The following is a 14,620-nucleotide window of genomic DNA, read 5'->3' as shown; positions in this document are numbered from 1 at the left end:
GAATCTCAAAGAGATTTTTACTGAATAAAATAAGTGGCTTCAGAGAACACAGGGCAGTGAGCCCCAGCCTAGCTCTCTGATGGGGTCATCTTGCATCATTTCCTGGTGGGGTCCAGTGGGCATGCAAGGGGGAATCTCAGTGCTGGTGCTCATTTCTTCATTTCAGTAACGTTTCTTTGCTTTTCCTGCTGGAGATTAACAACCAGCAGGCTAGGAGGAAGAGAGGGTGTTGTTTAAGTGAATTAGTGTTTGTACTTGGGGAAAGATTGCTCAAAAGTAGGAAGTGTTCAGTAAAAGTTTCTGTCAGACTTAGCTGTAAGTCTTTGAAGCTATTGCTTCTTTTTAAAGTCTGTTTAACCTGGGCAGTAACAAGGATGTGGTAAGTGCTTTGAACAGGTCTTATTTTATTGGAAAGATCTCACTTGTATTTTTTCTCTGCCTGCTACGAGAAGTGTAAGACATAGTCACGTGTGTGGGGCAGTTGTAACTTGAAATGTGAGCTGTATCAGGAACCAACACCTATCGAGTTAGTGTGATTCTTACAGATAATCAATATATTTTTTGCTCATGGGGCTGATGTGGGAAATGCATTGTGAGACCTTCATTGTTTTGGTGGTGATGGAGGCGGGGTAAGAGGTGATCCTGGAAGCATAGCTTGCTGTGAGTTGATGTGGAGATGTGATGATGAGCCATTGGCCGGCTCACAGATGAACCAGGAGAAATCAATGGAGAAAGAAGCCAATGGGTTAAAAAGAGAATATACTGTCCAACTGGCTCTGTCTGTTACAACAGTGAATAGAGAGCTGCTACTTTCTTCCAGTTGGGTTTTGACATCTCATAATTGACAACTGACACCTGTAAACCTGAAGATAGAAAATGTGATAGATACAAGTGGACAATGAGATTTCAAATTGTGTAAGAAAACAGAACTTACGAATGGCGTCCATTTCAAGTATTGCTTGCTTGGCCTGAAAGAAAGAAGATGTAGTTATGATTACAAAGACCTGTTTTGTTTGTTCCTTGTTTAAACTACCAATCCCAAGACAGGTTTTACCCCACTGGGATGAGTGGTTTTTGAAAAGTTTTTATAAAACTAAAACTCCTTTCTTTTAGGCACTAATACAGAGTTCAAGGGATGCAAACAGTTGAGCATCCTCGTGTGGGTGGTAGATGCTGTCCCTTTGGTGCCCCGGGGCTAAGCTTACAGCCTCCACCAGGCAAGAAAAAAGGGGAGGAAGAAAGGAGGGAAGGTGGGGGTAGGGGGGAGAAGACAGAGGGAGGAGGAGGAAGGGAAAAGCAGAGGGAAAGAGAGAAAGACACTTTCACCAAAGGATCTGTACCTTGGCTGAGCAGCTTATCATACAGTCTAGATTCCTTCTATGTAACCCTGGTCTATTGAATCCAATCTCAGTCTATGCAATCAAAGTTTCAAGGTACAGAGCCTACACCATCAGCCCTCCTCATATCACAGGGGCATGGTAATTCTTTTGGGCTGAATGCAAAATACTTGCTGGACGGTTCCTATGTTTTCCTCCCTCCAAATATGATGCGCTTATCAGCTGACTCTCCCAGCTCCCTGCAGCATGCCTGCACCACCATCTCTTTTGTGTGCCCTGGAATATCCTGAGGGGGAGAAAGAGCTGCAGTGTGGGAGAGGAGCCCTGGAGGACATGGTCCGTGATCCAACTCTAGCTCTTAACTAGGCAAGTGCTCTCACATTTCTGCATAAGTTCCCTCAACCTGAAGATGGTCAGACAGGACCCACCTTTCATACTTGCTCCTGGTAGCAAATGACAGCCATTTAACCCAGCTAGTTACCATCTACTCCCGCAGGGGACTGACCCTGATAACCTTGACTCTGGCTTCCTCTACATACATCCTTCTCCCCACCTCAACCCTGAGCTTCTGAAGTTTATTGCTTTGAGGCTTCTTTTGGTTATGATTGTTATCATATGTTATCAATGTTTAGGGAACTATAAAAAGATAAGTTAATGGCCTTAACATGAATTATTTTGCCTGAGGATTCAAAGAAGAAAAAAATAAGGTAGGCTTTCTTGCATCTTGAATGTCGTTTTCATTTTTCAAGGTAGTGTGACTGAGCCTACAAATATTATGCTAAGAATAACTTACAGAATAATTTTACTTTGTCGCAGTATGTGACATCACAGTAAAAATGTCTAGGCTAAGTGGCAAAAAAAAAAAAAAAAAAAAAAACCAAAAAAACCCTTGATGCAGTCACCTTAATTTTGAGAAAACAAATGTTTATCCTTTTTTATAACACTGATATTTTTACCATACATTTAGAGTTTGAGGTTACTAGTCAAGTTAATTTTAGACACAAATGTTAGCGCAATTTCTGTGAAGGGCATTTGCAGAACCATGTGTATATAGAAAATCCAACAGTTTCGACCTGCACCTTATTCCCAATTAATCTGGACAAAAGTTAGTGTATATGCCACATACATAGATGGATCATATGGCTAACTTCCAGGAAGTTTCTTGATATTTATAAGCTTGACTTTAAGAACTCAGTAATTTTTTTTCTTGCTTTGACATTTAATAGCAAAAAGTACTATTCCCACATTTTCCACTAGGGGTCAGTCAAGGACCATCACAGAATTAAAGGACCAGAAGGAGGTTTTGTTAGTAGAACAATGATACATTTTTGGATATTTTTCCCATTATGCATTTTATTTAATAACAGTAAATATCTTTTGAAAGCTTTAAGAAAATAATTTAAGAAATAGGCTTGAGAAAAGTGAAAAATTCAAATTAGTAATAATTCTGCTTAAATAAGATAGAAAATTGTCATAACCTTATAGGGGATATAACACAGTAAATAAGACTGCCTTCATTTTACCCGGGAACAATGTAGTTAAGACCATCTTTGGGGCCAGGCAGAACTGGGTTTGAATCTGGACTCAGTCCAGATTGCATAAACTAGTCCTAATTGCATAAACTAGGGCAGTTTACGTTCCATCTCTGAGCCTCTGTTTTTATTTCTCTAGAATGGGGAGAACAAGACCTTAAGCAGAAGGCATTTTGCTAAAAGGAAGAAATAAGCATATAAAGTACTCAGCACACTGTATGGTGCTCAAGCATTTGTAGCTGAAAAAATAGATTGTTTACATCCTAAAAGGGTCAGGGACAAAAAAGTACAATTCTACCATGACTCTATTAACCCTTATAAAATATAAAGGGAAAACTGCTTGGAATACACACTCCCTAGTGTGGGAGAAAGAGGAAGTTCTGTAAGCTAGCTCCATTTTGTAATGGCCAATAACTGCCTTTCAGAACCCCTTTGGCAGTTTTGATTTTCGCAGGGACAGGTGAACAACAGGTGGGGCTTATGAATGGCACATGCCATTGCTCAGAAGGGCATTCCAAGAGACGAGGCCAGCAAACAAATGATTAAGTATGAAGACAATGCATTCACCTCTCTGCGTGAGTTACCTGACCCCTTGGAACGCCCTGATGAGCTGAGACTCACGCCTCAGTCAAAGCCCACACCCATGCACATTCATCTCCTGGGCACAGAAGCACTGCTGACAGCCCCTGAGGACAAGTCTCAAAGACTTTTCAAAAAGTATGCAAGGAGCAAACAGACTTTCTTTCTCAAAAATCTCAGATCACGTCATTTCCCACCCAGTTCTACCCTCATGAGCATCGTCCCATTTACTGCTCTACTTGCCCCCTCCCTGCCCCAGCATAGACCCCTTCCCCGGACGCGTGGATCTTTGTATCCTTTAGGACATCTAACCTTTCCCTTCACTCTAGAACAGCAAGCAACGCGTAATCACAGCCGCCCCCAGAGCCTATCATCACCCAGAAGTGCCCTCCCTTGCAGGTAGGACTCCAGAAGTCCCTCCTTCAATGACAGATCTCTGTATTTCCATCTCTCCACCCAGACTCTTGCTGAACCAGTTCTCTGACTCATCCTTCATGCACCTGTTTTCCTGGTTGGTTTCATGCTCCACTCAGCCTGGGAATTATGCTCAATCACTGCAGGTTGGATACTGGTTAGCACTCTGCCTTCCCTGTTAACCTTTCCCCTCACTGCTCTGCTGGTCCCCAGCTTTGGGCAACCCATGTGTGCCAGGGTTCTTCACACTAGTTTCGAAGTTGCTGAGTCATCACATTGGTTCGTGGTGGTCAGCTTCAGTGGGGTCCAGGATTCCTTTCACAGATGGCTGTAGTCATCCCCACTGACTCTCTAGCCTGTGGTTTTTTAAAAAAATATTTATTGATTGATTGATTTGGCTGCACTAGGTCTTAGCTATGGGACATGGTATCTCTGATCTCCACTGCTGAATCCAAGATCTTTAGTTGTGGCATGGGAACTCTTAATTGTGGCATGTGGGATCTAGTTCCTTGACCAGGGATCAAACCCAGGCCCCCAGCATTGGGAGCACAGAGTCTTAGCCCCTGGGCCAGCAGGGGAGTCCCTAGTCTGTGTTCTTTAGCACGTGCTCGGAATCTCTCCACTTGCCCTTGGACACCTAGCCCCATCTTTGCTTCCACTCACCCAGCAGATGCTATTACCAGCAACTTTAGTGAAGGCAAACCCTTTAAGCTCTCTCAAGTCCACCTCAAAGTTTATCCTCTCTTTATTTTTCTTCTTCCCCCAGCTCAGAGAAGATGTTTCTGACTCTTGACAAGACTAACCCCTACACCTACTGGTAAAGTTAATATAAAAAGTGTAATTAGTATAGAGAAGGTGAATGGATTTGTTAATTTTATATAGAGTTGCACCAATTTTTGGTTCCTAAGACCAAGGGAATTAGTTCTAGCTTTTAAAATTTGAAAAAGCCATTTTTTATATATGGAAGTGTGCATTAGCAGTTCTTACATATTTTTTTCAGTAAATAGTAAGTTTTGAGTTCCCATTATTATATTCACAATCTAATGTTTTTATTAGACTATATTTACAGTACACACCCCCACCACAAATTTTGGATTAAGAATGTCCCTATCCTTCCATCCCCCCAGAGTTACATTCCAAGGAGTGCCCCACCTCTTATCTTTCCTGTCTCCTGCTTCCTTTCCTCATCCCCTCAGCTTACATGCCCACGACATTCTTCACGAGGGCAAAGTGTCCTCCTTTGCTCTTACCTCTCCTCAAACTACCAATGGTTGTCCCTTCTGAACTTCGCTTTAAAAAAAAGGCCACACCCAGTCTGTTCCTTATTTATCTTCAACCCACTGCTCTCTCCCCCCCCTTATGTCTTAGTTGCCAAACCTAATATCTGCTTTTCTGTTTGAATCTGTTGTCATCTCTGTGGCCTTTGAGACGGTTACTCCACTCTTTCTCAGGGAGGTTCTTTCCTTCCTTTGTTACCACACTTTCTCCTTCGGTTTTCTTACTGCCTCATTTGGCCACTCTTTCTTTGGTTCTTCTCCAAATCCTCCGCCCCTTGCCGAGCACTTGGATGTTGGATTCTAAAGGGTCTGTCTTCCCGTTATGCATTTGCGTGGGCCCTCCTATCAAATCTTGGGGCTTTGGTGACTTCCAGGGTGGAGAGACCTGCGTCTCTCCTGCAGCTGAACTGTCCCTGCAGATGGGCCACCACGCCTCCCTCTCGGGTCCATCCAACCGGTTCCTCTCCCTGGCAGCCTGTCTTGGAACTTACGACACCAGCCTCTTGGCCCAACACCTGACTCGTCCTTGACTTATTTCTCCCTCTCCTCTCCTACACTGCCTCTCCTCTCCTACACTGCCTCTCCTCCTCCTCTTCTGCTACCTGGCAGTGCCCCTCTTCTCCTTTCCAGCCCACCATGGAGACCTGCCAATTCTTTTCCTGCTGCCAGTGATGCTCTACCAGCTTATCCATCACACTGCCCCCAAAGTGACACTCTCAGAACACAGCACAGACCCCTCCCTCCAAAAGCTTCAGGAGCTTCCCCCTACAATAATCCAGGTTCCTTAGTGTGTGTGTGTTCAAAGCCTTCAAAGGTCAGCTGACTGCTTTCCACTTCTCTAATCTTACCTCCTACTCCATCTCCTGAGAACCCGACCATTCAATCTGAGGACTTCCATTCAAGCACAGTCTGTGTGCTGTTTAACACGGGGCCCCTTTTCACACCTCTTTGTTTTTTGTTTCTGCTGTTCTCTCAGCTTGGTTTCCCTTGTTCTTTTCCCCATTTAATAAAAATATTCCTCATCTGCCAAGACTGAGGTAAAAGGCATTTTCTTTCCTCTCCTCACTCGACCATAAACTTGAATACTTTACTCATCTGCAATACTTGGTTTATCTCTCTATTAATTCATCATATTTAGCAAACAGTTCATCATTTATATGACTAGCTCCCTTGTCTGCAGATTCCTTCGCGGCCAAGTCTGCATCTTGCTTTCCATAGAACCTAAGCCAGCTTTATTTACCCTAGGTGCTTAGCACAGTATTGAATAATTCTCATAATTCCCTTATTTTCTACTAGTGCTCTAGAAAATTTTTTTACAATCTTTCCCTTATTTTTCTTCTTTCAAACAACAACGGCATTAATGAACCAAAAACTCTCTGCAGAGTCTCTCTGCATATGAATCTTTTCAGTATGAATGGCTGGTACAGTTGTTCCCTTATGTAGCTTCTTTTTCAACAGTCTTCATTTTGAAAGTGCACATTCCCATCAAGCTGTCTTCCTGAGACCTGAATTCCTTTCCATTTTATTGTTCGTTGCCCTCATGGTCTTACCTTAGCTGGGATCTTTGCCGCATGATTCTCCAGGATCAGCCTCTTTAGGTGCAGAACCCACAGGCGCTTGTCTTGCTGCGACTTCGCCTACCAGGAGGAGAGGTGGACAGTCACGCAACCCTACCTCTCACAAGACTTGGACACTGCTAGGACCTCTGACCAGACGGGACACACGCAGGGTGGCCAGAAAGCCGTGGAAAGGCCGTCAGGCACGTGACGCTCATCATGCCCGAGGGTGAGCCTCACAGGGAGGCAGGGGGACGCTGGTACCTGAACCGTGTGCTGCAGCTTGGGGTTCTTGTAGTGGAAGACGCTGAAGCTGAGGGGCTCCTTCGGGATCACTTCCACCAGCATGAGGTTGCCGCACTGGAGGGGCAAGCAGAGAGGGCCAGGCAGGCTCTCAAGGGAGCGGAACCAGCACCCCCAGTCCCCACCCGGGACACCCACTCAGACCTACCAGGATGTGGGCTTTGTATGTAAACGTGTCGTCTCTCTTCTTGGTGATGAGCAGCAGCTTGTCAAAGAGGAAGAGCGTCCGCTCATTCTTGGCCCGCTGGAGGCGGAAGGTCCCTTCGAGCACTAGCTCCCCGTAGCTGGTCAGGTCTGGCCCCTTCCAGTTGGTGAGCAAACTCTGTATCTCCTGAAAGAGTGAACATTCCCTGTGATTAAACAGGAGGTGGGAGGGCAAGGTGGGGAGGACACAGGGGCCTGTGCCTGTTTGTTGAGCTTTGATGGGTGCATGCGTGCTGAGTTCCTTCAATTGAGTCTGACTCTCTACAACCCTATGGATGGTAGCCTGCCAGGTTCCTCTGTCCATAGGATTCTCCAGGCAAGAATACTGGAGTGGGTTGCCATGCCTTCCTCCAAGGATCTTCCCGACCCAGAGGTCGAAAGCACCTCTTGTTTCGGGCTTTGGGAGGTGGGTTCTTTACCACTAGCGCCACCTGGAAAGCCTACTGAGCCTCAGGAATGGGGTCCAAATACCTGCGGCAGGGTCTCAGGGTCCTGAGTAGTGTCTGATGTCCACGACATAAATCTACATTTAGGGCTGCTGTCTCTTAGGGTTAATAGAACTTAACCAAGGTGTTATTTGACAAGTTGCTAATTACTTCTTCCCCTCTTGCAACAATCCCTCTACTAAGGCAGTGAGGTTGTCTTTCAAAAGCCAGGAACAGAGGCTGCCAGTGTGTGACCTTTTCACCATGTTCCCAAGATATGCTCATCCCTTATCTTTTGGACAAAAACCTTCAGAGCTACTGACCTAAAAACCTTCTTCCAGAAATTGAAGTCACACCACATACAAGTAACCCATAATCAAAACTGGTAGAAGATTACACAAGATACATCTTCTCAGAAATTTTCTGACATTAATCCCATTCATTGGGGGGAAGGAAATGAACATTTCTTCACCAGTGTGTTTTTTGTTTTTGTTTTTTGGCTGTATTGGATCTTAGTTGTGACTCATGGGTTCAGTAGTCTCTGTGTGTGGGCTTAGTTGCCCCCTAGCGTGTGGGATCTTAGTTCCCTGGTCAGGGATCGAACTCACGTTCCCTGCATTGGGAGGCAGATTCTTAACCACTGGACCACCAGGGAAGTCCCCCATTGCATTTTTAATGGAACTTGATAAATAAAAATGGATAACCTGCCTTTGAAGTTTCTTTGAGATATATTGTATGTCCATATTAACTTTTTAAAGAAAATGGATTTTATTATTTTGGAAAAATGAAAATATTCAAAAACAGCACTGAATTAAGCAGCCCACAAAACCACTTGAAAATTCTTAAGTTGAAGGTACTGCTGCTGCTAAGTCACTTCAGTCGTGTCTGACTCTGTGCGACCCCATAAACTGCAGCCCACCAGGCTCCCCCGTCCCTGGGATTCTCCAGGCAAGAACACTGGAGTGGGTTGCCATTTCCTTCTCCAAGTTGAAGGTACAAATGGAGGTGATTCAGAGCCAGAGACTGATGTAGTGGAGTCTTCAGACTGCCAGATAGACTCCTAAGCTATGAAAAAACAGTCACTGAGCCATTTCTGAATATCTAGCTGACATTATGTCTGACATTATGTCCACAGAACACTTCAATGATGAAGCATTAAAACCTTTATTATTGCTTACACAAAGCAGATATGGCCTGGAAGATTAGAATGTCCTCTTCCTTTGATTTTTGACAGTCAGTTACTACCCTCTGGCTCCATGTAGATGAAACCCGAATGTATGGGCCAAAGGACATGGTTTTCTCCCCTCCCAAGCTGAATGCAGGCGCTCTGCATAGCATGGGGTCACACTGGGCTTTTCTTTTACTCCGGGGACAACCAAGGGCCTCAGCCTAGTCTCTGAGCACACATGACCTTCAGTTTTTAAATAGCGCATCTTCTAAGGTGCCTCGGGCATGGTCACTGACTTAGCATCCATCCAAAGTTCCCAGGAATTTAGAGCTAAATACGGTGACCATTGAAGGGACATTCGCAAACGTGTCTTATTTTAAAAGTGAGGGGTCTAAAATGCCGCGGTGACGTTCCCCTCCCCAGGAAAGCTGCTGAGGACCTGGTTCTGGACTTGGTCTTCCTTCCTGAGTCCCCTGCCCCATCACCACATGTTCACCATCTCATGACTTTGTGTGAACTAGTGACAGAGGAACAGAGGCTTAAAACCCTTTTACACAGTTTGCACACCCAGTCGCGTCTGACTCTTTGCGACCACATGGACTGTAGCCTGTCAGGCTCCACTGTCCATGGAATTCTCCAGGCAAGAATACTGGAGTGGGTTGCCATTCCATTCTCCAGGGGATCTTCCTGACCCAGAGATTTATTTATTTTTAATTGAAGGATACCAACTTTGCAATATTATATTGGTTTCTGCCATACATCAACATGAATTAGCCATAGGTGTACATATGTACCCTCCCTCGTGAACCTCCCTCCCACCTCCCACTCCATACCACCCCTCGAGGTTGTCACAGAGCCCCCGTTTGAGTTCCCTGAGTCATAAGAACTACATTCAACAATGATCAGTATTATTGATGGCTTAATCTTTTTATTTTGTCCTGATCTTTCTTCGCGAGATCTATGATGAAGACCCTGGGTGACCTGCAACACTGAGCAGACTTAACATCTGATTTGGGAAACGGTAACAAGCAATAGGCCCACGGCCTCACCAGACACTGCCACCCTGAGGCCTCACCTGCAGGCGGACGGCATGTTCATGCTTCCGCTTCATGTCATTGATGTGCCAGGCCACTCTCTGCATCGTGTCTATGGCATCAAGCACCACATCGTAGCCCTCTGTGTCCTTGTCAAGGTGATTTTCTATTTCCTAAAACACAAACAAACAACAAAAAACCACTCTAATTATTTTCATTTTTTCCCCATATATTCACTGAAACAAATGGTACTTCTATGATGAGTTTCTCATTTTATTTTTGCTTATTTATTTACACACTACTATCTTTCCTTAAGATCTTGAGATAACTACCAGAAAAACTTGCAAAGAAATGATAAGAATGAATAAAAATAGAGTTAGGAAAGTTGATCAGAATTTTACAAGGAGGAATTTGACAAGGATGATGAAACAAGTATATAGGCCATTAAGTCTCACAGAGACATCAGGGTGATTGTAGGAGACAGGAGAGTTGATATTGCAGTTGGAGATTTCTGAAATTCCTGGGGGCCAATGTATATAGTTCTCTCTCTTAAAATACAGAAAATATACTGATTTTTTTTTCTCCTAGAGGAAGCAAAACATCACACACAGGGCTTAGTACACAACAAACTAAAGAAGAAATAGTGGACATTATGTTTAAAAAAAAATACCTATGTAGAAAGTGTATTTTCATGTAGTCAATGCTTTAAAGCCCAAATGAAATTCACTAAAGATACTCCTGAGTGTTGAGAGAGAGCTTATAGTTCAAGTATTCACTCTCTGATGCTCAGAAGAATGTAACACCAGCACTTAGCTAAGCACTGGAATTCCACAATCCCAGGCAGATGAGAAAGGGACAGGGTTCTATTCCAGTTCTTTCAAGTACACAAGACATGTGTCCCTAGACTTCTGTGAATCTAAGGATATGGACTATTGCATAGTCCCTTTAATCCTTTATGTTCTCAACAGTGCCCACCAGAGAGCTAGGTGGTAAATAAATGCTTATTTAATTGAAGCTGTATCTTGTTAAAAGAGCAGCAATACATTGTAGGTATCTAAATTCCAATGTAAATATCTAAAACAGTAAGAAGATATTATGATCAATTAGATTGTTCCTATGATACTTATCATGCACACATGTTAAGCTCAAGGGTGGAGGTTGAATCTTATGGTATAAATTATGAAAATTCCATTGTTTTATAGTCACTTTGTTCACTTTTACTGAATCCTCAAACTTTCCATCCAGCTAGAAACTGGCAAGGAATTTACATTTTCTGTCTACACTCAGACTCAGCTGTTAGAAAGGTCCTATGAAAGCATATTACTAATAACTCCCAGGTAAGATCAAGAGTGGCACCCCACTCCAGGACTCTTGCCTGGAAAATCCCATGGGAGGAGGAGCCTGGTAGGCTGCAGTCCATGGGGTTGCTAAGAGTCGGACACGACTGAGTGACTTCATTTTCACTTTTCACTTTCATGCACTGGAGAAGGAAATGGCAACCCACTCCAGTGTTCTTGCCTGGAGAATCCCAGGGAGCGGGGAGCCTGGTGGGCTGCCGTCTATGGGGTCGCATAGAGTCGGACACGACTGAAGCGACTTAGCAGCAGCAGCAGCAAGATCAAGAGCAAACTTTAAAAAGTAATCATTTCTTCTTTTAGCCTGAGAGGCACTTCTGTTGATCATAAACAGACTCAGAAGTACAGAGTGTATTCCTGTGGGGATCTTCATAGGTGACTACACAGCTTTGAAGTGGTGTAAAAGACACAGAAGGAACACTCTAAACCAAGTATGAAAGCAAAAATATTCCAGGAAACCAGAAGTTAGTTTTAAATCCATCTAACCACTGTTCTTCCCTTTTTCTTCACTGTACAGACCGAGTGGTTGTATCTTCCACAAATTAGTATGTCGAAATCCTTTCCTTTAATGTGCTGGGATTAGGATGGGGATTTTGGAGGTGACTAGGCCATGCAAACGGTGACTGCAGCCATGAAATTAAAAGAAGCTTGCTTCTTGGAAGGAAAGCTATGACAAACCTAGACAGTATAGTAAAAAGCAGATTCATCCCTTTGCTGACAAAGGTCTGTATAGTCAAGGCTATGGTTTTTTCAGTAGTCATGTACGGATGTGAGAGTTGGATCATAAAGAAGGCTGAGCACCAAAGGATTGATGCTTTTGAATTGTGGTGCTGGAGAAGACTCTTGAGAGTCCCTTGGACAGAAAAGAGATTAAACCAGTCAATTCTAAAGGAAATCAACTGTATATTCATTGGAAGGACTGATGCTGAAGTGCCAATACTTTGGCTACCTCATGCGAAGAGTCGACTCATTGGGAAAGACCTTCATGCTGGGAAAGACTGAAGCAAAAGGAGAAAGGGGTGGCAGAGGATGAGATGGTTAGATGGCATCACTAATCCAATGGAAATGAATTTGAGCAAACTCCGGGAGACAGTAGAGGACAGAGGAGCCTGGCATGCTGCAGTCCACGGGACTGAAGAGAATTGAATAGGACTTAGAGACCAAACAAGAGGCCATGAGAGTAGTGCCATTGTAAATGGGGTTAGTGCTCTCATGATAGAGACCCCAGAGAGCAGTCTTGCCTCTTTCTACCATGCGAGGAAACGAAGAAGGGAAGGCAGTCTGCAAATGAGAACTCAGCCATGCTTGCCCCCTTATCTTTGGTTTTCAACCTCCAAAACTATGAGAAATAAATGTTTGCTGTCCAAGTCACCCAGGCTATGGCATTTTGTTACAGCAGCATGTACTAATACCCCAGCTTTTAATTTAAAGGGTGAGGGCTGTTCTTCCTAGCAGTTAACTCTTTGTGAGAATCTCAAGTGGAGTCTTGTTTAAGTGACAGAGATCTGAACCTTTTCTTTTAATTGACTTACTGTCTAGAAAGCCGTTAGGTAGATATTATTGGGACACACTGGACTCAGATGGGCTTCCCTGGTGGCTCAGATGGTAAAGAATCTGCCTGTGATGCCGGAGACCCGGGTTTGATCCCTGGGTCAGAAAGATCCCCTGGAGAAGGGAACGGCAGCCCACTCCAGTATTCTTGCCTGCAGAATTCCATGGACAGAGGAGCCTGGCGGGCTACAGTCTGTACCATATTAGCAGAGTCCAGCAAAGATCTATCATGGGAAAGCGAGTATTTTTTAAAGAATTATTTGGCACTGATTTAGTAAATTAATCCCACTAAATTTAGGGGTCATTAAAGCCAATCGAACAACTAAAGTAATATCCACAGTGTGGTTTCATAGGACACAAGACTCTCCCAAGATGGGCCACACAGGCAAACAGACAAGGCTGAGAAATTTCTGGTAAAGATGGGCCATAAAGAGTGCTCGCAGTTTTAAATGTGTGTGAACTGGGCAGCCTTGGAATGCTTAACCAAGTTAGAAGCCTGGAATCATTTAAAAAGAGATACATGTATACTGCAGGCATGTTGATATAGATAGGAACTCTGGATTTAAATCTTTTATGAAAAGATTTTTAATGTAGCATTAAAAATAATAAAGTAGGGATGTGGGAGGAAGGCTCAAGAGGGAAGGGGATGGATATATGTAAACATGTGGCTGATTCACTTTGCTGTACACCAGAAACTAACACAACACTGCAGCCCGCCAGGCTCCTCTGTCCGTGGGATTCTCCAGGCAAGAATACTGGAGTGGGTAGCCATTCTCTTCTCCAGAGGATCTTCCCAACCCAGGGATCAAACCTGGGTCTCCTGTATTGCAGGCAGATTCTCTACTGTCTGAACCATCAGGGAAGCCCCATTGAAAGCAATTATAGTCCAATTAATAAAGTAAATTAAAGTAACAATAAAAATAACAGTTTTTCTGTATTGACTGCCTGTGAGGCACCATGAATGTGGGAAATGCACAGGACTGGAACCCAGGTAGTATCTTGACCACAGCCCTGCTCCTAACCTAACCACTTGGCTATCCTGTCTTTGTCAAATTGCCAAGGCAATTCACCCTTACAGAATGAAATTACTTTAGAGAACACTATTTTCCATTTTTATCAGCTTCCTTAGAGGATAAGAAACAAGAATGTATGAGAGCTATGTCTACTTTTGTTTCTAAAGCCTCCTTAAATTTTGTACAAATAATGGGAAATGATATAAAGAGAACAGAACCCAAAGTGAGGTGAAGCCCAGCTCAAAGACATTTATCACACTGCTCATCTGTCTTCTCTCCTTTCAGCCCTTTCTCTTTGCTCCTACGAAAGCCACTCTGTGACAAACAGCTCTTACTCCCAACTGCCTACCGAATCCGGGCTCATGGAAGTAAAATAAAACATACACAAAAAATCTGTTGTTCATTAAGAAGACAGCTCCTTGCTTGAAACTGTCACTGCCTGGAGTGAAGGGCTTGTAAGCCCTTTCACCATTAGAGATAAAATGAATCTTTCTACTCGGCTGTTATCAATGAGGCTGCAGGCCTACCACATAAATATCTCTAATTCCTCAAAGCAGATTAGTCAGTTGTAAAGTATGAGTGTGGAAAACGTTTCCATATGTCCACAGACACTTTTGATTTTTTTTTCTCCTAAACTTAATATATACACATAAAACCCTTAGCCTCTAGAAAGTCCTTCCAGTGCAGGCAGAAACTTACATGCAAAAGGAGATGATACTTGAGAATCCGCTGAACTGGCTTCAAGAGATAGGACCCCAGAGGCAATGAATGTTTCAAAGTTTCCTGCCGTTCCCTGAAGAATTTGGCCAGCATCTTGTTCCTCATACACTCTGTTAGCACAGCCACAGATCTGCAAGAATATTTTAAAATCA

At 43.7% G+C, this 14,620-nt stretch overlaps 1 protein-coding gene across 4 annotated transcripts in view; it reads right to left on the bottom strand.

Annotated features, from left to right (window-relative positions):
• Window positions 1-14,620, bottom strand: part of PLEKHG1 (pleckstrin homology domain containing, family G (with RhoGef domain) member 1) — a 250,271-nt gene that overhangs the window by 28,709 nt on the left and 206,942 nt on the right. For all 4 annotated transcript variants that reach the window (XM_010840819.1, XM_010840818.1, XM_010840820.1 and 1 more), the window contains 6 exons: window positions 14,448-14,598; window positions 9,871-10,002; window positions 7,147-7,329; window positions 6,960-7,055; window positions 6,690-6,776; window positions 935-968 (listed from right to left, as the gene is read on the bottom strand). In XM_010840819.1, coding sequence (XP_010839121.1) covers window positions 935-968; window positions 6,690-6,776; window positions 6,960-7,055; window positions 7,147-7,329; window positions 9,871-10,002; window positions 14,448-14,598 — 683 coding nt within the window. The remainder of the gene's footprint in view (window positions 1-934; window positions 969-6,689; window positions 6,777-6,959; window positions 7,056-7,146; window positions 7,330-9,870; window positions 10,003-14,447; window positions 14,599-14,620) is intronic.

The sequence above is a fragment of the Bison bison genome, unplaced genomic scaffold, assembly GCF_000754665.1.
Source record: "Bison bison bison isolate TAMUID 2011002044 unplaced genomic scaffold, Bison_UMD1.0 scf7180017864148, whole genome shotgun sequence".
Lineage (NCBI taxonomy): Eukaryota > Metazoa > Chordata > Mammalia > Artiodactyla > Bovidae > Bison > Bison bison.
Note: the sequence above shows the minus strand (reverse complement) of the source record. Positions and strands in the feature narration are given on the sequence as shown.